The sequence below is a fragment of the Falco biarmicus genome, chromosome 5 (genome assembly GCF_023638135.1).
Source record: "Falco biarmicus isolate bFalBia1 chromosome 5, bFalBia1.pri, whole genome shotgun sequence".
Taxonomy (NCBI): Eukaryota; Metazoa; Chordata; class Aves; order Falconiformes; family Falconidae; genus Falco; species Falco biarmicus.
The window spans coordinates 77,881,563-77,905,876 of NC_079292.1; the positions used below are offsets into that span (position 1 = coordinate 77,881,563).

At 43.3% G+C, this 24,314-nt stretch overlaps 1 protein-coding gene across 10 annotated transcripts in view; it reads left to right on the plus strand.

Moving 5' to 3' along the window:
- Window positions 1-24,314, plus strand: part of PRR5 (proline rich 5) — a 94,237-nt gene that overhangs the window by 21,502 nt on the left and 48,421 nt on the right. For 3 of the 10 annotated variants that reach the window (XM_056339805.1, XM_056339808.1, XM_056339802.1), the window contains exons 2-3: window positions 2,197-2,328; window positions 18,001-18,114. In XM_056339805.1, coding sequence (XP_056195780.1) covers window positions 18,011-18,114 — 104 coding nt within the window. In that variant the 5' untranslated portion in view covers window positions 2,197-2,328; window positions 18,001-18,010. The other 7 variants (XM_056339803.1, XM_056339811.1, XM_056339806.1 and 4 more) reach the window with 7 other exon arrangements.

A 24,314-nucleotide genomic window follows, 5' to 3' on the forward strand; every position in this document is an offset into this window, starting at 1 on the left:
GCTGTATGAATTTTTGATTTGCTTTACCTGCCAAAATAACATACTGATTGCTCAGCTGGTGTGAGGAATATGCTTAATTACAGTCTCCTGGAACTTCTGTACAACAGCATCATGGGTTGTTTTTTTCCCAGGCATTCTCTTTTTTCTCTTTCCCCTGAACCTATAAATAGTTTAAGATATACAAGATATTAGATGAAAGCAAGATAAATGTAATTCACAAGTTTTAAAAAAATAATAATCTATACTTCATGCATGCATTGATGGAATAGCTGAGCTTTGATCATCAAAGTTAGGTCGATTTAAATAAAAAAGGCAGTGGAGTTTTATTCTGAAATAACCCCATCAGATCCTGAAGAATAGTGCTATGATGTTGGTTTATTATCTCAGCTAATCAAATTATCACAGATTACAGGCAAAATGGAGGATTATTTTTTTTATCTGCTAGCATAGAAATGTCAAAGCAGGATCTCCATGCAAAATACTCTTTTCGTAGCCATAAGCATCTAAGCTTTTGAGAACCAAATGGCTATTATTACACTTCCTGTCCATCAGATCTGTCTAAACGCAGTGGGATTTCTCATATACTTTAAATGAGAAGATTAAGAATCTTCTTCAGTTTGCCTTTTAAGCAGGGAGGGAAACAAAGCCAACATTCATGACAAGACCTATTATTTTGGATACATGATTTGGTAGTATCCACTCCAGCTGAGATCAGTTGGTCGTAGCTTTTGGAAGACCTCAGTGTCCTGACTACTCCAGCGGTTTTGGCAGACACTCCTAATAGAAACCCAGCTGTATCAAAGAAGCGCTAGTCTGATATAACTTGCTTTGCTTAGAGCAGTTTTTCATATACTAGTCCAATGCCTAGCTGTGTCCACAGGAGTTTTTGTTGGTATAGCATGTTTGTATCCAGTGTACTATGCTCATATCTTGTGGTTTTGCTATACATCCCTCACTGCAAATTTACTTGTGTCATCTCACAGATGCACACACGTCACTGAGAAGGTTCCTTCCCCTGCCTTGCACCCAGGTACTCAACATAACAGTTCATGGCTCTGTAGCCTACAAACTGCGGGTAATTTCTGCCATTCTGCAGGCTGTCTGCTGAGCTGCTTATGTGTGTGCTTCTTAACGCATTGCAGTCAAAATGCACTGTCTTTGCAGAACACTGTTACTTAAACTAACACCTCTTGTTTTGACTGAAGTAAGTGGTACCAGAATGAAGCCGGCACCCATAGAGCAGACAAAAGGTGGGAGTATAAGGGGACTATTTAGTTCTCGAATGCAGGCAAGATTAACCTTAAAGGAAGTATTTTTAATCACATGCAGTTATTTACGTGCTTGCAAAATGGCTATGAAATGCCACAAAACAAAAGCAAAAGCAGTTTGTACCCGGGATAAACTGAGCCAAAAAGGACGTCTATATATTCCTAGTGAAAATTAGCAATGTGTTAGAGCTGGTACTAATGACTATGCAAAGTGCAAGGCATGAAGAACTGTACTCAGAATATGGATGCGGATATGTGTGTGTATGTATGTGTATTTATATTTTTTTTATAATAAGTTTTTTAGTGTTTTATACTTATTGACCAGTGATTAAAAAAGAATTATCTTTAAATTATGAAGATGTTTGTATTGGAGTTAGAAGTCACACAATGGTAAATTCTGTGCTGCACCGAGATACCCACTCTGGGGTGGTTTATTGTGTTAATAGTCATCTCAGGGAGGCACTTCAAGACCAGCTTGGAACAGGCAATGATAATTACAGCCATAATTTGAAGGCCTAAAAAGGAATGTTGAGTATTTCTGAATGATGCATTTAGGGCTTTTCTGGGCCTTATAGGACAGCTGCTCTCCAAAGGTGATGACCGCAGATCATGCAGCATATTTCAAACCTTTTTCTGTCACCTCTTAAGTGCTGGAACACAGAACCACTTGCACAGTGTGTGCTCATGGAGACTCTTACCCTCCTTAGTGTGAGTGTAGCTCTTAGTGTTGGTGTCAATAAGTCTGTCCCCTCAAAGATAATAAAAGTGCAAGAAGAAACATTCCGTTCTGTCAGTGATGAGGTGGAATGGCACTGATTATTGCACTTACTTCTGCATTTCATGTGTAGGCTTATTGGTGCACTCTTGAGAAACAATTCCTAGAAGAGCAGTATTTGCAATATTACTACTTGTCCATCTTTTGTTGCAGAGCTGCCTTTTTTGCAAGGGGCTTTTTTCAACCAACTTGTATCATCTGTCAAGAATTTTCATGTGACTCGGAAACCTGTTGCAGAGTGTTCCCTGTTTGCTATTCAGTCCTGTTTTCATCTCCCTTTAGCAGGTAAGCACCTGTTTCTGCAACACTATTTGCAACTGGAAAATGTTTCCAATTTCAGATACCCAGAGAGTTAGTTTTGTTGAACTCACTAGGTTTAACATCTTCCAAAATTTCCCACAGAACCCACTGTATTTCCTACCATAGAAAAATATCTGAATAATGCTGTAGTACTTTGAGATTCTTAACATCAGTTCATGTCAGTCTATACCCCTCTAGCTTTAGTGCAGCTTAAAAAATGGTATGCATGAACTTTCAGCTGTGAATCTATTTACAGCTGAATCAGGGTTGTGAGCAAGCAATATAGAAAATTGCTTGAATTTTCTGCACTCTGAGAGGAGCCTCTAAATAACTTCATGTCCTTGGGGGGGGAAAAAGCCCTGAAGTAGAGAGCCAGAGTGGGTGATGCCAAAGCTCGGGTGTTACCCATCACAGCGACCTCGAGCTGAATGAAAGGGTTCAGATACTGTTCACCAAAATCACAGTCAGAGGACGGTTGCAGAAACAGATTAAGCTGCCCAAGCTGACTGTGCATTGAAGCATACAAGGAATTCTCTAACGTTTTATGTCTGATTGATGTATATGTGGGTGTGGCAAGCAGCAGCCCTGAACAGCTGAGCGGTAGTAGTATCTTAGACAGCTGCAGCTGTTTCTGCAGAGGTGCTTGGCACAACCTCTAGAGTTCCTTAAAATTCATTGCTATAATTGGATCTGTGTTTGAGAGTCAAGGGTTTTAGGCAGGAGGAGATTTTTACACATTTCTTGAAATCACTTTCTGTACATGCTAGTCATTAAAGGAGTGTGTGTATGGGGGTGTGTGTCTGCATTTATGTGAAAGGAAAGTAAATGTCCTTAACCTGTCTTCAGTGTTCTGTTTTTTTTTTAAACATCATCACATGTAGTAGTTCTTATTTATTCAAAGCAACTTAGAAATTTTCTCAGAAAACAGTTGTCAGTTTCCTCCTCCAAAATAATTTTATTTCTGAATGTATTAAGAGACTTATTTTCTCTTAAAGATTTATTTACTTTGTCGCTAAGCTGCAGAATCGAACTTCTGCCATGGCTTCAACTTTTTTTTTTTCCTGTGGTTTTAAGCAAAGAGGTGTTTTCTGAAGAGTTTACTCTTGAAAACGTACATTGTGATTTACTTGGTAGTAATGCGTGCTTTCTTTCCAGTTTGTATCAAGCAGTAAATGATGGGAATGCCTAGTCCATGCTACTTCATTGCAGTGGAGCTGGATTTTGCTACAGTGGTTACATGGTTTGATCTCAGGCTGCAGGGGTAAATGGTCCCCTCTAATCTGCAGCTCCCACCAGCGCCTTGCACCATAATCCAGTGCAAGGCTGTGACCTGCAGCAGAATTTAGCTTGGTCTGTAGGCTGGGCACAGATGTTTAAAAGTGAGAGAACTAATTTTTACTTGTGCTGTACTTTTTTCCCTAAGGATTTCCAGGGTGGTGTTAGCTACTGCCTCTCTGGATTCCCTAAGAAGCGAGCAGTATCAGCAGCGGGGGGGGGGGGGGGGGGGGGGGGGATATTGCACCATGGGAACTTGGTTGTTGCAGGTCATGAGGCGTTTGGGTATGGGCATCGCTTTTCTCCTTATAAGTGATTCCTCTGGAAAACTGGAGGGAAGAATTAGGGTATAACTCAGGAAATCCCTGCTACCTCTGCCCACGTCTTCAAGCATACCCTAGAAATCTCTGCTCCTGAACTTTGCAACCTTCTCTAAAACAAATACCCATGTCTGCTGTTAACTAAGTTAGCCGTCTCCCAACTAACCTATTACCAAACATGAGTTCTGTCAGCACCAACTCCAAATACAGCTGCTAGGAGGATTCAGCCATTGTCAGCAGAACTAAAAGCTGCTCTAATGCTTCCCTGAAATATTTTGAAAAGTTCACTGTGAATATTCCATCTTTGTTTTGTTCATTGTTAAACTTTTTATTGTTGGTATGCTAAATAACTGCCCCTCAGAGTAAACAGACACACATGTGCATGCCTTCTGTTTTTAGCAGAGCATTTCCAAACCATCCCATTGTAAACTGTTTATAGGTTACTATGTAATCCGTAACCTTACTATGATGGACAGTCAGATCAGAGTTCCCACCACACAAGAAGGCATTATTAAACATTATGCCTGGAGCAACTTGCCACCACCCTGACAGTGTTTGCTGACTGGGAATACCAATGCCTTATGAAAAAACGCTGCCTGCCTGCTGCAAACCCAGCATTTTATAACCACTTGGGGTTTTTTTCATTGCAAAAGCCGTAACTTGCTGGTACTATAATAGACTTTAAGTGATGCTTACAGTTTTATTGTGTTCAAGCTTTATATTCCAACAGTGTGCATATTTTCACAGTTACATTTATTATTTGCTATTCATTGTGGTATGATATAATTTAAAGGTCTTAGGAGTCTGGTCCTACTGTAACAAGGTCTGTAGAAAACACATATTGAAGGTTTCAGGCCCCCACTAGTTTACATCTGCAGGCCATGGTCTTTTTAAATGGCTGCACATAGTTTTTACCATCTGGATGTCCCATATTATGCCATGGAAATGTCACAGGTTTCAAACCCAGTATATGCAGAAGCCTTGGGATGGCAGGAGCCTCATCAGAGCAGCCAGGTAGTATGTTTGCTGAGCTCACAAGGAGACAGAAGTCAGTAGCAGAGTGTTGAGATAATAATGGAGGTTAGCAGTGTTTACTGTCACAGCTGATAAGCACTCAGTCTTCTCATAATTAGTATTATGAGAAGTTCCTGGCAAAGTTTTAACTGTTTCCTCCCTTTTTTTTTTTCCTTCTCCAATACAAAGAGGAGAACCTGACAGTATTTTTATTTATTAATTCTCTTTGTCCACTGCTGGAGTGGGTGTTACTCTCAGCAAAACACTTTCCTAAAATTTCAGTGGATTCCCTAGTCAGGAGATGCTCTTAACTAGGAAATCCCATTTGCCTCTCTGTTGAAGCTGTCCCACAAAGAGTGCGAACTTTGTCCTTTTCTCTCAGTTTGGTCAGCAGCAGACTTTCCTAGAAATATTCCTAATTAAATATCTCCCTATCTGAAATACCAGCTGAGTTTATGAACCAAAGATAGCTCCCAAAGGTCTCTTCATTTAGGGTCAGAGCATGTACTTGAGGAAATTAAACATTCATTAGTAGGATGCCAGATTATTTACACTTGTATCATGATCAATCAGGCAATAACAGACTGGGGATGACATTCATCTCGTGTAATTTTAGGTACTTAAAGCTTGGAATACCGTATCCACATCTGAACTACTCACATTATGCTCTCTTTATAGTTGGTGGAGAGAACAGGCACATCCCCAGCACGACTTTCCTGACCATCTTTAAATACCTTTTATAGGATGTGATGAGGTGCACCCTGGATATATATGCCCAGTTTTCTCCAGCAACTACAGAATGAGGTCTGGATTTTCCTGTACATCTCCACTTGTGAGACATACATATCCCACTCCTGATGTTTCTTACCTCATTTCCTAGTAGTGCTGAATGAGCTCAAAAAACGGAAGGCCAAGGTAGAGTGACTGAACTTTATCACAAGAGTGTCTTAATTGCACCTTCCAGCTCTGACCTCCAAGGTCACTATGTTACTGTCACTGTGATCAAGAGTGTCTTGTCCCTTTTCAAGCTGTTACAGAGAATTTAATCAAAAGGAAGGAATTATTTCAGATGTTATTTCCAGTCTTCTTCCTGTTACTTATTTACCATCTCAGTAGAATGCAGACAATAGTAAAGTGTAGATAAAAACATAAGTATTCTATGTATAGATCTACCTATCTAACTGTATGTAAAATAACTCAACTATTTGACAACTTAAGTCTTACATTTATTACATTTAAATTTGTTTTAAGTAAAGGAAGGAGAAAATAGTGTCTTTCATTCCTCTCTTTTTTTTTTTACCCCCAACTCCACACAACTGCAACCCAAACAACTTTCACAGAGCTGAGAAAAGGAGGACAGGTCACCTCACTGAGGTCTGAATAATCTTCCAAAAGTTAAATAATAAGGATTAACAAAATAAGGCCTTTAAAAGTCATATGCCTAGCACAAAAAATCATGATGTGGGCTTGAAAATGGATTTTTTTTAAAATTTTATTATTTCTTTAGAACTTGTGTTCCGCATTTGAACTTAAATGGGACTTTTAACTGTTCCAGCACCTAATATTGATGACTAGATAGAACTTGATAAAGCTGTAAGAAAACATGTGAAATGCAAGTGGGTCCTGGTCATGTTTTCATTAAGCCTCTTAACTAGGATTTAACAAAGTATCTAATAATTTTGGATCTCTTCGGTTTTGGCTATAAAAGTTTAGTCCCTTCATAGGGACAGTTATATGATATTAAGGATTCAGCCTCTAGAAATTAAGGCTCCTGGTTTTGGTTTTTTTTTTTAACACTACTGCATACCAACAATAGAGTTGAAAAGCCTTTTGCCTTTAAAACAAAATGGTTCAGAATATTTGAACCGAGAATATTTTCTGTTGAAAGCATTAGGTAGGAAGCAATACACTACAGTAAGCAATCATTGAAATTTTCTATTTTATTTCAGCAGAGTAAGTTTAGATGTGTTTACGTTTCATATGACACATGCAATTCTTATACTAAACAAACCAAGGAAACCCAAATGGAGTCAATGAACCATAAACACGGATACAAAAAGCCATTTATCTTTATGCCAGTCTGAATCAAAAGTTCAGTTCTGGATACTCTCCTTGCTCAGAGTATTCAAATCTGGATCCAAAACTCTCTGTTGGAGTCAATCTCTAAAACAGATGACAAAACTAACATAATGACACGCACATATATACACATGCACATACCTCCTTTTTAACATGCTGAGTATTAGCTGAGAGCCAGGATTGTTTTCAATTTATTTAACGTATAAAGTGATTCAAGGCTCCCTTCCCCGTCCTCCTCCCTTTTCCCAGTCTGGCCAAATCTTTGTGCATAGTTGGCTTCTACTGCTGCATAGCCAAATAATGCAGAAAGCAAGATGGCTGCTTTTTTTTTTTTTTTTTTTCCCCTTAGCAGAAAGGTAAAAGTTTTGTTTTACTTTTTTCCCCTGTGTTTATCAATCAAATTAAACAAACGGCTTAAAAATTGATGCAAGCAAATGGCAGCCAGAGTGCCCTTGTGCATTTTATAACTGCACTCAGCTGTGATAACAGTCCCACAGAATATATTTCTGCATTTTCTTTTTTTTTGTACACTTCACTGGTGATTCACTCCCTAGAAGGGATTCGCCCCTTTTAGGAGAGGGAGAATTCACTGGTTTCATGACCTTTTACTTCTGCAGCAGAAATGGGTGAACTCACTTGGAATAAATATGAACCAAGCCAAAACATTACACAGGACAAAATTAATTCTGAATCTGACCTTTCTGAGTCTGGGGGGTGGGTGGGGGAATGGGAAGAAAAAAAAAAAGTGTGTGTCTATCTTTTCATCAGTGCCTTACAAATTTGTAGGCACCAAAATATCAGAGCAGGGACTAAAGCTTTATGGATGTGTGTCCTGGTGAAAAGCAGATGAACAGCAAAACTAGAAGACTTAAGGTACCACGGCTGCTTTTTGGGTGTGTGCCAGAGCATGGTGGGGGACCCCCTGCAGCCGCCTGGAGATGCCCAGATGCCCTGGCTGGTTGGAAGCTGCCGGTGCGCCTTGCCGCTCCGACCCACCTCATCACCACTGCTTGTGGTGGCCACGGCTCGAAAGGGGGGAAACAAGAAAAGCAGCACTTAAACATGCAGTGGTGGTTTGCCCCCTACTCGATGCTGGGCTGTGAAGAACAGAGCAAAAGTGGGAGGGGAGGAGGTTCTGTTGGCTTGCCCAGGATGGAGGGTGTGCCGCGGGAAGCATCTCCCACCAGGGAGGGGAACTGGCCTCAGATTTTTGTCACCCTCTGGACAGGGGGTGACACACCGCTGCCCCTGCACGCTGCCTGAGGTAACTGGGCCTGCTGTGTGTGCCCTGCTGTTGCTGCCCCTTTCATGCTATCTGGAAAACCAGAAGATTGACGTGTCATATAAAAAAACCCACACAAGATAGAACAGTGGTCAATTTATAAATGTTTGCAGGAGTTAAGCTGTTTCAGGCATGGGGCCTCTGGCCAAGCTGTCAGGCGTTCAGGGTCTCAGCGGGCCGCCCTGGCTGCCATTTTGTGTCGCCTCCACCAAGGCCGGTGGGGCCACCCGGCTGGCAGGGGTCGCAGTGGCGGCCGGCAGCCCCAGCCCTGCCCCGTTGCCGCTGTCAGGACTCGGGGCGCAGTGCGGCCCACGAGGAGGGATCTGTTGCCGCTGGCAAGCAGCAGTGACACCACTTCCTTGGCAGCCTCTCCTCAGCGTGGCCATGCTAATGTGCATCCCACCCAGAGGAGGCTGTAACAGGTTGTGAGGGGCTCTGTCAAAAAGTTAAACTCTAGTTAAAAGCAACGTGCCCGGGAGCATGCCTTCACAGATGTTATGGTGCATTTTTCACTGGTTTTTTTGTGTGTTACGTGGCTGTTTTCAGGGCTTTCTCCACACGCAGCCGGTGGGTGTGGGTATTCAGCACAGCTGCAGCAGCCCCCATGCTGCTGAGGAGGACACAGGCCCAGCATGGCCTGGCTGCCCTCGCAGGCATCCTCATCACCTCACCTCTTCAGGTGTCATAAGGCTGATACCTGCCATGGGGCTCAGATGGGCTTGAAATTAAAAAAAAAAAAAAAAAAAAAAAAAGTAGGCTGACACAAAGTTTGCCAGATTTTGAGTCAGGGTGAGCAAAGGCAGCAGTTTCTCCATGAGGCCAAGCTTTGTCATCCTGTGATATTCCTCTCAGCGATTACCCTGTTTCACCATGCAAATGTTAAGTTCGTGAAGTTTAGTACTACCCTATTTATGAAGACCAAAGTATATTAAAAGGTCTTGAGACAGAGATTTGAGCGTGGAGTTCACCACATTCCAGTTTTCCACACTCATGAGAGGTTTTAAATTTATTTATTTTTATCAGTGACGTTCCCCAAATGGAGTATGCTCTGCAGGAAGCAATTCAAGCAAGTGCTGGCTGCAGGCCTGGTGCTACTTGGCCTATGGCTTTCTCTATGAAGGAGCCATGCGTTCTAGAAATAATGGCCCAGGGCTTTTGGTAGCAGGATCCCAGTGGTCCAGGGGAGCATCTGGGAGCCTTGCTCAAGATAAGTCCTTACCTTTCTGCTTTGGAGTGGGGGAACTTAATCTGCATGGGCTTTCAAACTGCTGGCCCTAGAGCAGCAAGCCTGAAAGATCTTGGAGGGCTAACAGCCCCTGATACCATGAAGCTTAAAACTTTTATGGTCCCAGCAGTTTTCTGAGGGGAGATGAGAAAGGAATTTTAGTTTTCCACTTGTTTAGAGAGCTTGAATTGCTTTGCAATGAAAAGTTAATATAGCCTAAGTTTGGAGAACAGATCATTTGAAATGACTAAGGGAAGCCTGGTGAACAAGAAAGCTGGAGCAGCAGGACTCATCAGGAAAGAGCAACAGGAAAAGTACCACAAAGCTGCTGAAGATGCACAAACCTTTGGAATGACACCACTGTTCTTCCATTGCATGCCTCAGTAGCTTGAGGAGGCTGGTGTTTATGCTGACTTCAGAGAGGGAGGAGTATCTACTGGTTATCTAGTTGTTGCTACCTTGTGGTGAAAAAAAAAATGTTTTCTGGAAGGAAATGTAATGGAATGTGCCTTACCTCCTTGATAATGAGGCATTCCTTCCAGGTGATAACTCAAATGGTGATGTCATGTTGATGTCTGATTGAAGATTGAGACTGGCTGATGAGCTTGAGTGAGAGTGAAAGGATTTTTTCCAAACCTTGCTGCGGAGTCTAAAAACTCCAGCAGTCAGCCCTTTGAGATGTGTTATTTCCAAGAGCATCCTGAGAAAACGCTGATACGATGCATACTGGGAGGTCATAGTGCTGGACCAGCTGAACTGGTGAAATGAAAACTTAAAATCTTCATAATACAAGTGTACAATAATTTATGTGATGAAGGCCTTTTTTACCCTTCCTGTTTCCACTGCCTAGTACCTCAGTCTGCAGGGACTGTCTCAGCATGTGTGTATGAAAAGATGAGAAAAGGTCCCCATTTTTAAGTTCCTAATGAAAGTTCCACCATGCTGAATGCTACAGAGTCCAACTACACAGCTAGATGTTGGAATTTTGGATTACCTTTAAAATCTCTCTGGTGATTTTTCCATTCAGAAGAGTATCCTTGTGATGCAAAGGGAGAACAATAAATTTTCTGAAAGCCTCTATTTGTATTGAAGGCCAAGCTTTTGTGACTTTTACAGGACTACAAGATGTATTCCAGAGAGCATTTGGGTAACAGCAGCATAGCACCACCAGAGTCAGAAGATCCCTCAAATTTGCAGAGCTGTTTCTTGCATTGCTCAGTACTGGTGACCTCCCTGACTTATGCACAAGAGGTGGCAGTAATCTCAAGGCATGGTTCATGTTTCCAGCCGTGCTCACATTCTTGGAGAGAATATCACACAAACGATATCCTGGCTTTGAGAGTAAAGCCAGGATATCACTCGTAACTAACAGCTGGCCACCAGTGCAGTTTATTAGAAACTCAGCTAGTTACTGAAGTGGGTTCTTTGTCTTGGTGACCTTCCAAGGCAATCAGAGCCTTCTTGGAAGACCTTGAAACAGAAATGTTTGGATGTAAGAAAAATAGCACTGCGCAGCACACAATTCCGATCTCCCAGGGTTCACAGATTTGGAAGGCACTGTACCATATGTAACTGCAGAAGACAGCACTGAAATACTGTAGCTGCTGCATCAAGGTCATGGTGTTCTGGGATCCAATTAAAATTATGCAAGATAGGCAATTTAGAAAGGAATTCACATAGAGCTCAGGAAGGAAAAAAATTGTATGCATTATGCACTCAAGTTACTTCACAAGATTAATTTTCCACTATCTCATGATCTTGTAATAAGAGCACAAAGTATTTTAAACATTTGATTTCCTTATTGATCAGAACTCTTGAGACCTTACTTTCTAATTCACAGTTACAGGTTTGACTTCCATGTAACAGCAAAGTTGTGGGCTTGCCTTGAAGTATGCACTGGTTGCAATGAGTTGTGAATTTGGTGAGTGAGCAACAGTGAAACCTGGAACAGGCATGTCTGATGCTAAGAAACCCACCTCCTTCCCTGGAGGTGATGTGAATGGAAAGTGGTAATGCTGCAGGTCCTATAATCCAGAGCATTGCTCCTCACCTCCTCCAACATAACGATCATGCTTATTCAGATCACTGCACTATCTTTAATTCCCAGAGCCTATAAAGAGATAATGAGGAACGATACTGCAAGCTAGGGGAATTGCAGTTTGATGGAAAGCCTGATATTTTGGGTGGAGGCATCACAGGCCTATTCCTATCCTAATTCTCCCCTAATTCCTATCTCCTGAAGAACAAGGATAAACAATTTAGCTATCTACTGTATTTTAAGAACTGCTTACATTGTTCTGCTCTGTAAACCAAAAACTGCTGCTGGCAAAGGGGATGGGATTTCATGGATGCTTTGAGCAGAGGTTTCCTTACAGGTATTGCTAGATTCATGACCTCTGTTAGATTAGGCTGGTGACTAGGGACTTATTCTGAGCTCAGGGCACTGTTTTGCTAGCTGGAGTAGAAACACCAAGTGAAAAGGGTAAAGAAGAGATAAAGAAGAGCTCACAGTCCAAACAGGCAGGACAAAGATTTGATTCCCTTAGAGCCAGCTGAAGAGTGGTTTGCAAACACCTTCTAAGTACCAGTGTTTTAGTCTCCTTTTTCTTTTTCCTTGCCTTTTTCTTTATATTTAAAAACTTTGCCTGAGGAAGAATTGGCTAACCAAGAAAGACAAAAAATGAAGAGGGAGCACAAGAGCAAAGAGTGACAGAGGCAGGAAGGGAGCAAGGTGGGGAGACTGAGAAGCTCAAACAGTCAGTGAACAGGTAAGAAATGTCATCCAGCAGAAAACTGTGAAAAGAAACTAGACAGGGGTGGTTGCTGCAGTGTGGATGTTCCTTTGCTCAGGTGCAGGTGTCTCTACTGAGAAAGTCTCCTAGGCACATTCATGTTGCTGTGCCTCACATTGAACAACACTGGGAAGGGAAGGTCCAGGAAATTGGCTCTGATCCTCCGCAGGCTGCAGTGATTGCAGGTGTCCATGTTTGGTGCAAGCCGGTGTATCTCCAAGGCAGGCAGTGGGACTGCAGCAGCTGTGGCTGTTTGCGCGTGGGGTCTGAAGCTTTGTAGGATGGACTGTGCTTGTAGGTGTTAAAGCAGAAATGGTGAGGGGGGCAGAGCATCCCTTTCTAGAAGTAGTCAAAGGACTCTTCTTAGGTGTCACCTTCTGCTTGCTTAGGAAAGAGATACTGTGTTGGACATTTCTTCTTTTTCACAGCATAAAAGATGAAATGCCATGTGTGAGTCCTACGTGCAGCTGAAGGAGCAGAAAACCCATCTCTGTCTAAAGGGGGGCAACTGCGGTCATGTGGGCATGACTGGTCTCAGAATGCAGAAGTATAGGAGTACACGGAGGTGTTTCGGAGGTTTGATAAATGGCCCAGTAAGCCCTGATCCCCTCTTAATAATCAGTGCTTGGCTGTGGTGAGGAGAGAAATTAAGCAAAGGACTAACAAACCCAAGTCTGTCCTGTGACCAGCCTCAATAAACAACAGGCAGAAACTGTCCTTGAGAGTGCCTTTATCTCCAGAGGTTGCAGAGTCAGTGAGATGGAGGGAGAAGGGTGTAAACAGGGCCTGTTTGGTTTCATACTTTATTCTCTTTATTCTTTGTTTTCTGATGATAAAGGAGCTTTATGTGCATATTGTAGCAAAGGAATTGATGAGTCATAAGGATTGCAACTTCATTTCCCCCTCCACTCTTTTTATTTTTTTCCTGATAGTCACCTCTCCTTCCTTTCCGTCTTGCCCCTCCTCTGCTGGCGCAGCAGGACGTGCTGCGCCTTTAAGAAGTGTGGTTTTTCAGAAGACTAATTCCTGAGCTTTGGCATGTGTTGAGGCATGCCGTAAGTTTTGTGGTGTGGTGAAAAACTAAAGTGCATTTGTCTAGGGAGGTTTTTAACTCCTTTCAGCCATAGATACACTTTACCTCTTTGTTCTTCACTTACAGAGCTTACACCATTCAGCACTTCCATAGGGATTTCTGCTTTCTTCTCCAAAAGAGGAGGGGACATAAAGTAAAGTATCAGGCTTTTTTTTTTCCCTCCCCCCCACCCCCCAATTAAAATTTCTATTTATTGAATTGGTTTTTACATGGCAGAGCTCTGGTGAATAAAGCTGAGATAGCAAATTCTCTTGCTGATTATAGCCTCCCACTGGCACCAATATCGCTGCAGTGTTAACCTGTCATTGCAGTAGCAGAACAGTGTCGCCGAAGACACACTGACCCTAGCAGTCACAGCATTGGCAGCTTTACTATAAATTTCATATACTGTGAATTTCTTAAAGTTCCTGTTCATGAACGTTGCTTTTTGCTGCCTTTCCCCTCTCATCACGGTCAAAAAGAAACTTGTAAGAAGACAATACAATTGTACTGTGAAAATTCATATAGCATTGCATAAATAAAATGTAGGATGTCCTTTTTTCCTTTTTTTTTTTTTTTTAGCAAATCTTATTCTTTTGAAACTAAGTGTATGCTTGGGGAGGTCTGCCTGGATATTTTTTTTCACATTTGCTAGAGACAGTCTTTAAACCACAGATTCCAGTTGGGAATGTTGTAGGTGTTACAGGCATACCAGGAGGTAACTACATAGTTACGCTTGGTCATTATTTGAAAAGCTGTGCTTGCTACGAGGTCCTGGAGCTGTATGCCAACGTTGTCTTGTAATAACAGCATAAATCCTCCTGGGCTGTCAGCCTATATTCATGTACCATACATTGTTTGAGGCCTCAAGATAGCAAGTATGTCCAGGTGAGCAGAATTCCCCTATGTGGAATTCCGGCACTGTGGCAGCTCCAGGACTTGCTGTGTAGTCACCTGCAGGATGTGGGCCCCACGGATGAAAGAATGGCTTCCAGTAGAGACAGGCCTGTTTTTATGAGAGGAGATGTTGGAGGGGAAGGGAGGGAGCAGGAGCTAGGGCTGGATGTGCCTTCCACACTGAGGTGGTTATGTGGCTTTGATTAAATCACTTAACCTTTGAGATGCAGGTTTCGTGTGAGTGAAATAGTGGAATTAGCACTGTGTATGGCATGCTGGGATTAAATGAATTAACGTAACAGTACTTCACAGTCTCAGCTCTGTAAATGTGCTGAGTGCAGTTCTATTTAAGAAGCTTGTAGTGCTCCTTACTGAGCCTACAGGAGGGCTCCCACCAATCCCCTGTCCTCCCCTCCTTCCCAATTAGTCCGGTCAGTGCTCTTATCCCTCTCCATGACCAATAGCGAGCGGTCTTTGCCACTTAGCTTCTTGATCTTGAAGCAGTGCTGTATTGCGACAACTCTCTTCACAAGTGGCTACAGAGGAACAGCCGCATCTCAAGCCCTGGCGAGGAGCTCTGTCTTCTGCATTGCCCTCTGGCTGCCTGGGCCCAAGGAGTCCCCAGCTACCCAGTGCCTGCAGCATCCCCTTGATAGCGTGCTGGAACAGGAGGTAGAAGTCCTGGGATCTCTTGACATCTCTGCTACCTGCTCATGGGGTGGCCTGGGCAAGTCACACCACCTTTCTCTTCTTCACTCTTAATGCTGAAGTGTGGATTGTATCCTTTACCTTCATACCCAAGAGCTGCTCAGGCTGAGTTAATGAATGCCGTGAAGTCAAGGATGTCCATGGACGCGCAGCACAATGTAAATGTGAAGTATTACTCTCTAATTATGGGTGGAGGTAACCCTTCTTGAAAATTATTTGTTTTATCATAAATCCACATTTCATCAGGTGGAATTGTAGGAAGGAAGAAGAATATAGAAAGCCTGTGCTCTGTTACCTCAATCCAGATTTTTTCAGGAAACTGGAATGCTGCCTCTCCCATGTGTTATGTGCATGTGTCGCCTCTGAATCTACTACTGGTTACTGAGATTGATGGGGTGGCATAAAACCAGTCTGACTTCTATAGGTGTAATATTTCAATATACAGATGAAAAGAGGTCCTTTTTTCTTTTTTTATTTTTTTTTCTTTTTCCTCTTGGGATTTGGCGTTTTATAAGGAAGCTTAGTACTGCTTTTTGCAGCATTGTCTGGCATATCCAGGGTTGACAAAGCAGCTCCTTGGGTTCAGTCAGTTAGCTAGTTGAGGATTTTAGGAAAAAAGCAGATGAAACATTATTATTTAGCTGCTGACATACTGGCAACATCAGGGTACAGTTTGTAAAGTCTCCAATGCTGCTGAGGGATCAAAGAGTTAAAAATTCCAAGGGTTTAATCCAGTATAATAACGTTTTGCAAGGCCTATCAAATTCACAGCAAGTGAGAAGCAGAAAGGCAAGTGAACTAGGTGGAAGATGAAATTAGATGGAATTATATTGCTACAGGTTTATCTAACTAGTTGTTTGACTTAACAGGGTAGATGCATGTTTATCTGAGTTCTCAGCAGAAGCTCAGACTGAGTCCTGCTCTCCTGCTCTCCCAGGCTGTATTATCCACAGAAATTCAGTGCCCTTCATCTGATTTGAACAAAGCAGTGTTCTGCTGTATCTATTTTTGGTCACTGATTTGTATGCTGTAGAAGCCATCTCATTCCTTAGAATACAGCCATATATTGTTGTGTTTGTTTTCCTTTTGCTGCTGTGTACATAGTGGATTGTTGTTCATTTGTTTGAAGGATTTAAACATCTGAAAGAGACCGGGGATGGCAATGCCTTTGTACATAGGTTAGATGTGGAGCTGCAGGTTCCTTCCGAAGTGAAATGTTATGTGCCATCTACTGCGATGCTTATTTGTGTACTTGAGGCTTTTGGTGTGGGAAGGACAATCAAAGTAATGCTAATCCAAGCAGCTGGGTAAAACTACTACTGCTAAAACTAGCACAAGGCAAAAATGGATATATTTCCCTAGGTAGTTCTGCAACTAGAGGTAATACCAAATATAAATTATGGAAGTAAATATTTGTATGCAATAAGCTTAGCTGAGTTCGGGGGTGTAGTGAGAGGAATCAGTTTTTACTGAAATATGTTGGTAAACGATGCACATAGGGCAGATCTCATCTGTGAGAAATTCAGTTCTTCTGTAATGTAAGCTTCGCCATATTATTTGGACACAAAGAAAACCAGTTATAGCCTGAATCTAGACAATAGGCTATCACTGATGAAAAAAGTAAGTAGAAAGTGGGAGATAAAAGGAAGGCTAAGTTGTTCTATATTGCAGCCCCTTTCCCGTGAGTGGAAGGTTACTCTGCAAGGAGCCGTCGTAGCTTTTACCAGACTATTTGCAGAGCAGTGCTGTAGCAACAGAAAAGCAGTTCTTACGCTCTGGCTCAGTCTATTGCAAACAATTTATTTTCTGAGAAAGCTAATAGCTGTTTTGTTACATTACTTCCCAGCAGATGAGCCAGGCACTCCTGAATTTAGAACAGAACCACAAGTGAGTGACAGCGAGCTAAGCATGGGCTGGAGTCTTGTGGCAGCATATACCTTCAGCTCCAGTGCTGCAGTCGGAGAGAGAAAGATTTTTCCTTTGAAGCTAAGACACCTGGGGCTTTTGTAGAAACTAAGTATGCCTCGAGTTGTGCAGCTGTTATCTCAATTAAAAAAAAAAAAAAAGAAAAAAAAAAGGCAGAGAAAGACAAAGCACCCGGCTTTTCTATGCACCACCAAAGATTCCTCAAAATGCTAAAACCCAAATCAGCACTTTTCATTCTGCAGTTGTGTTGCTTGCAAATACTTTCCATCTTGTGGCTTATGTGACACTTTCAGGCGAAGCAGCCTCCCAGGCGAGCCATGAGGCTGTGCTGTGTGCGTACGGGAGAGAGGGAGCGCCGGAGTGTGCATATGTATATGTATGAGTGAGGGAGCGAGAGCGCGTGTGTGCAGTGTCGTAACATGGCAGGGCACAGGCAGTTATGAAACTTTCCAATAAAGTCTCAGTGCGTCAGTATTGGTTGCTTGGGTGGTGGTGGTTTTTTTTTTTTTTTTTTTTCCTGTCCGTTGCCCTCCAGTTTCATTTCCATTTGTGAGCGAAGAGAGAGGGAGAGGTTGAGAAATGCTAGCAGACCCCCCCAAGCCACTGGAGGAGCCGAGCAGTTCCCACGACAGGTGGAGCATGCCGCCGCGGCACTGAGCAACATTCCCGGGCCATGGTGCCTGGGGACAGGGGGAGGGGAAGCCCTCGCACTCGGGGCAGCTGCGCTTGTAAGGGGCCCCTTGAAAGTGCTGCAGCAGCAGCCAGAAATTCGACTTTTATTTTTTGAAAGGACTGGAGAAATTATTAACCACAGTTGATGACGTCAGAGTTGATCTGATTAAAGGTTTGTTTTCTTGCTGGCAGAGGTGTGCTCTGTAGAGACTGGTTCTCTCTTCTTTTTTTTTTAAGTTTCTTTTTTGAACAGCAAACGGAGGGAACTGCTCGCATTGCTGCTGCTGCTGCTGCCGCTGCTGCTGCTCCAGCTGCGTGTGTGTGTGTGTAAACAGGATGGTGTATCTGTAGCTGCCACGCGCAAACACACATTTGACCATGAGGACTCTTCGCAGGTTGAAGTTCATGAGTTCGCCCAGCCTCAGTGATCTGGGCAAGAGAGAGCAGGCAGCCTTGGATGAGCGGGGGACCCAGCAGCGACGGGCCTGCTCCAACGCTACCTGGAACAGGTAAGGTCTCGCACAATGTGCTGACTCCCCTGCAGCCTCTCCACCCTCCCGCGGCTGCAATGTAACGTGTGGGTAGCCGCTCTGTTAGCTTGCAGGCTAGGCTGCCTTGCTCGCAGCTCGGCAAGATTGCAGTACGCCAGGCTTCTGCTTAGCCTGTTAGGCGTACTGGAGTTTGCGTTCAAGTAAAAGACGGGAGTGGCTTTTTTCCCGTTGCTGTTAACCTTTCTCTGAAGGCTGATAGCAAAGAGCCTTTCCTGCAGAAGCCTCAGCCTGCTCTCCCTTGTGATGGACAAGGACTTATTTCACAGGGTCCAGCTACAGATACCTCTTTGTGTCTATCTGGATATTCTCATTTGTGGTTGATTAGGTTTATTTTAGTTTAAAAAAAATTAGGCATACACAACTGTTAAAATAAAATTTTATCTGCGTGAGTATATATATTGCTGGTTGTTGATACAGATATGACAAAGTCTGTTCAGTTTACTCACATTAATACATATACGTCTGTGCATGCATGTATGCGCGCAAGCAAGCACATGCACTTTGGACAGGGAAAAGTAAGTCCTGATTGTTTCCTTTATTGTGTTTATACATTTGAATTCTATTACTGTTTGACAGAAATCCCATGCAAACATTTTGTTATGAATGTATCACTTAGCACAGATACTGAGAAAGCATCTTAATGACTGTTTTGGTGACACTTTTAAAGATAAGTCATTAGGAATTATATTCTTATGTCCTTTTTGAAAAGTAAATGTCATTTCCTGTGTCACAGCTTGGAAAGCATCATTTGTAATGTTTTTTAATTGTATGGTGGTACAGCTTTAGGAAGAATAATACCAATGAACTGTAGACACATTTGTTAAAGGTATTTCAATTTTGAGGAAAAAAAAGACTTACAAAGTATCACATCTTCTGTCCCTCTCACCACTCGGTTTGTGGTTTCATGTCTGCATTATGAATTAGTTGTTGAATGCCAGCAGCACACAAAACAGTGAAAGTGTAGCAGTCACAAAAGAGACTGAGTTTCTGCTCAAATACCAGGCTATTTATATGACCCTGAGTTGCACCCAAGGTCTGGTTGGTGGTGATAATTAAAGGCTAGATTGGACCATCTTGGCTTATGCCATTTGGGACTTCAGTTGACCAGTAGCCCCATGGGAAGCAGCAGGGAGTAAGGTACTCCTTGGCGTGAGCAAAGGTGACAGAATATGGTCCCCGAAGCCTTTTAGTGGTGGTGTGCTGACAGCATTTGCTGGCAGGATTAGCATTTCCAGGTCTCACTTGCGAGGAGGGAGCTGTGGAGCTGGGTGTGCATGGAGGGCAGGTCAGGCACCGGCCACGCTGGGAAGAGGAGAGCTCCAGGCTTACAGGCTGCTGATGTTAAAGCCAGAGGATTTTTCTAAGTGAGCTGGAGCAAGAGTTTATTTTTAATTCATACAGGACAGGTGTAGCTCTGGCCAGAATTGATTGCTGATCAGCGAGCTAGATGTCTGCACGTCTCATCCAAACAAGCAGACAACTGTCCCTTTGCCTGTTCCTGGGGCAGGTGCCTGTGAGGCATCCTGTCACACCTTTGCATGAACTCAGGCCTAACCGTGCTTTCCTGTTGTGGGCTGCCTTTTCCCTGTGCAGGAATTGCTGAGCTGTCCCTTGTGTTTGGTGGCACATGGTGGCCTCCAGATCGCCTTGGAGGCTCTGGCAGGGCTGCTGCTACCTGCGGTGGCAAGTCAAGTGGGCATCGCGTGTCTGTGCTATCAGCTGCCTAAAGCTATGGCTAGTACTGCAGATTATGAGCCAGTTGCACTGCATGGGCAAAGGGAAGGTCTTTCATTTCTTCATCAATAGTGCAAGGCTTTCTCCTGATTGGAGGTGAGAGTGAGGGTCAAGATTTGTATCCTGTCTTGGTTTTAGGAAACACAGATATTCTGCAGGCTGTAAAACTGGAGTTTATCCTCAGGAAAGCCAGGGCTTAAATGATGTTGGATCAGTTGTATTAAGAATGTATGCAATGTAGCTTCTGCCTGTCACCAGTGTGTGCCCATCTTGGCAGGTGTAACAGGGCTGGTCTGGAGGGAGTTGATATTCAGCTTTCCTGGAGAGACCGTAACATTAGTGTCACAAACTGAGCATCTGAACTTCCACTCACCAGAAATCTTGGGTGGGTTTTGAAAATCCTGGGCTGTAGAAGTTTTTTTATTTTTCGCCTGCAAAACTAAAACACTCTGACAGGACTAGCATACCATACTTTGGTTTATGGGAATATTCTTCCAAGGAAAAGATTGCCTGTGCTGTTTCATTCTGTGCAATATTGAGCGTAAGAGCTTGCTGATCAAGGAAGTCAAGATGCACCAGCAGAGCTCTTCCCTCTCACCAAGCCTGGCTGTTCTATATTTAAATGTCTGCTGGTTTCTTGCCTAATGTTAGCAGCTGTGCCTGGGTGTGGTGTGTGTGTAACTGCTTTTGAAAGAGGCTTTGAACCAAATCCGTCAAAACTGATGTGGGGAGAGTTAAAGCACAACCCCACGGCAAGTGTTGCCCCACACAAGACTGCCAATCCTGTGCTGAAAGACAGCCCTTTGAGGTGGAGTGAGGATACTGCCTGGGCCCTGCTGGGGACCGCACTGAAACACTGCCAAGCCGCAGTTTTGTTGGTGGGGTCTTCTGCAAGGTAGTAGCTCTGTTACTGTGGGCTTTTTCTGCAGTTTACTGGTATGTGGCTGCCGTTTGGCTGCCCAGTGACATCCCCTCCTCCACCTCTGCCGTGCAGACCAGTCTCAGCCCTCAGACTGTTTATGCCAGAGGATGCCTGCTGTTTTCTGACACCAGGGGAGGGCAAACTGCAGGAGCCTAATTGCAGGGTTCAGTGTGCAGGGGGCACATAGCACTCAGTGCTAGCAAGGGAGGTCTCTTCCTCCCTGGTAACTTTCCTTTACCTCCAAACTAAAATGCTGTAAAACCTCTTGACACTATTAGGTCAGAGGGCAATCGGTGCTGAGCTGCTGTCTGCTACTATGCAAATTAGACTTTTATGTCATGGCTTTTTCTGAGCTTGCTTTCCCATGAACCCCAAAAGATCTGTACAGCCACACACCGGCAGTGCACGTTAACTAGCAACCAACAGCAACATAGTGGAACAATACAATTTCATTACAGCTCAAAGAATTTGCATTGGATTAAAATAGCTTAGATTTTTTCACTAGCATTGTCTTCAATTCCTTTTCTCCCCCCTTTTTCTGCTTCAGGCAAAAAATGAGGGCTGAATGCTGACTGAACCAATTGGACTGAGAAACACAGGGGTTTTAATCTTGAGCTTGCAAGCCAGGGGGGGCCCTCTCAGGGCAAATAAAATCCATTGCGAGGTTTTCATTCTGACTGAGCTAGCACAGACTGCCTAATCAGGAGCTGATACTGTCTGAGTTGTGCTGTGGGAAAGCCTCTAGTCAAAGGCATTTAGATCCTCTTTGGTGTAAGAAAATGGGGAAAATTCATGGAAATGTGAAGGAGTAGCAGATAGTAAAGAAAAGGTGAAGAAAACATAGATGGGATGCCTGTGTCATTAGTGAGATCAGCAGTAAATCCAAGGAGACATACGGAATCAGAAAGAGTTTTATGGTTTGGGCTAATTTTTACAGGGTTGTAATAAGCACAATAACTTTCTGTAATTTTTACAGTCATGAGAACCATATTTCATCTTCTAATTAAAAATGAATGTTTTTTTTCAGATCACAGGGAGGCTTTTCAGTGGAGAAAACATTCCAGACCAGCATATTTATCTGTGACTTCTACTTGGAAATTTTCTTTCTTCCAGTATTTAGTGTCTATTTAGAAATACTCTGAAATATTTCTGCATTTCTGAGGATCACCTTCTTTTTCCTGACCCTTTATTTGAAGAACTCTTTGAAGTATTTAGCTGTGTGCATGCATGGGGGGAGTTGAGCTGTGGGATGGGGAGGAGGGACAGAAGTATGAAGGGGACTTCCCAGCTGGTCAAGCCACCACTGCATCATGGAGGATATGCCAGCCTTGACTACAGTAATAGAAAGTGGTGATGGTGAATAGCTGCCCCCCATAGCCCTCCAAACATATCTGTACTTGATTGAATGCAGGTACAATTGGAAGCCAAAATCTCCTTAGTCCTATACTCTGCAGAGATATAACTCTTCAGTAGCACCTCAGGGAAGTCTCAACTTCGTATGTAAGAGTAGTGTTTATAGTTGGTGAGGTTAGTGAACTAATGCTTCTCAAAGTTTTTGGGGATGGAGTTTTGCAGACCATCTTATTTTCACGTGTATGATCCACTGCATAATTGCAGCCTGTTCCTCTTTGTAAACTGCTTTACCTTGGGTAAAAATTTCAGAAACCTTAGTAAACTGGCAGCTGCAAGCTGACTTTGAAAGGGTCAGGGCCTCATGGACAGCCTGTGGAGTTGCAGCTGGACTAAAGCTGTGCTGAAAATGGACTCTTCCAGATTGGATTAAGCTAATTCAGAAAAATGAGGGTTTATTCTGGAGTGAGGGTGTCTTCAAGGAAATTTTGATGCAGTTATATCAGGTTAATTATTTTTAATTAGCTATTCCCATAACTGTCCAGAGGATATGAGCTCTAAGTCACTTAGTTCCTTCTGAAAATGAAAATGTTGCCTTTACCTACCTGAAACTTGCAGGGTGTGATTATTCACCCAGCATTGGTTTTATTCATGGACTTCAGCTCGAGCTCTGGAAAGGAGAGAATTTGCAAACACTAAATAAAAAATGCTGTGATATTTTCACCTATGCTGTTTGCATACAAAGGTCATGACTGCTTTAGAGAACCAGAGTTGCCTGTGTGCTATGCATGAATGAAGACGTGGGCCACTCCACCTGCTTTGCCAGGAAACGCCAAGCTGGGAGGTCCATGGCCATGGTTGAAGCAAACGGGTCATGATTCAGACAGAGACTTGCAAGCCCAACTTTGCAATTGTTCCTCAACTTTGTGGACAAACTGATTCTGGCCAGGCAGAAAACAGTGTTTTAATCCCAGTAGTTTTTCCTTCTTGGCTTCTTAAAAATGTCAATGAAAGAACAGGTGTGGATAGTATGTAAGTGCTGGAGGGAGCCAGCTTCCCACCCACTGAAGGCAGTGGTGTCTGGGTGGACAACTAGCAACTCAAGGGAAATGTATGTTTTGATCATAGTGAAGTACACAGGCAGTGGCTTTCTATTATGCAAAAATCAGAATAATAAACCCCACCCTCCCCATCCTGGCACTCACGCTGTTAGGCTGAATGGGAGTGCCATCAGCAAGCATCAGACTTTGTGCTCTTGGGATTTACACCTTCATGCTGAAGCAAATGGTGGGGAAGGTCTGTGCTGTGTGTGCTGGAGGTGCCATTCCCCACATTTCAGGCAGCTGACTAGTGAGTCCTGGAGCCACTGCCTCCTTTGGAGGATTGGGCAAATTTAGAATGAGTAGTCTCTCCAAAGAGGTGAAGTTTCTTAAGCTGCTGCATTGACTTTTGTTGCTGTGAGTGCCTTCTTGGTTGTGGGTAGTTTTCTTTTGGCAGTCTGGACACTGTGGGATAGGTGAGTACAATACATTGCAGGAGCCATTTGACACTTTGTCTTCATTCTGAAGGCAACCCCACCAAAAAAACAAACAGACAACCAACCCTGGTCTCTGCAGTTTTCTGATCCTGATTTCCCCTCCTACAGCCAGCCTGCTGTAGCCATGCTTCTGCCTTCCCTGCCCACCCATTGACCAGTGGGAAGCCTCATCCCAGGCTTCTTTCTGCGCTGCTGCTGGTCTCTCAAAATGTCTTCTAGCTACAGTCTTCTGACCATGAGTTATGCATGGCACATGTTTTTATGGAAAGTTGCCTGCACAGTGTATCTTAGTACTTGGACTCAGGTTAAATAATACTGCCACAGCAGTATTTACCCTGATTCAAACCAGCTGAGGAGCTGGCTAATGAATTGGTGGTGTGCTTTAAAGAAATGCCATAATCCCATAACTCAGAGATTTGCCTTTTCTCATTGTGTGAGGGTGTCTGTAGCTTGTCTCAAAGATGCACTGCTCAGGTGCACAGAGCTTCCAGGTCTGCCTTGTTCCAGCAGGAGATACTGGTGGGGTGGAGGAGCATTGCTCATTTTCTTAAGCAGGAGAAAGTGCAGCGCTGCAGTAAGAGGTTATATCTAAGCTTCTGTGGAAAATGTATCTGT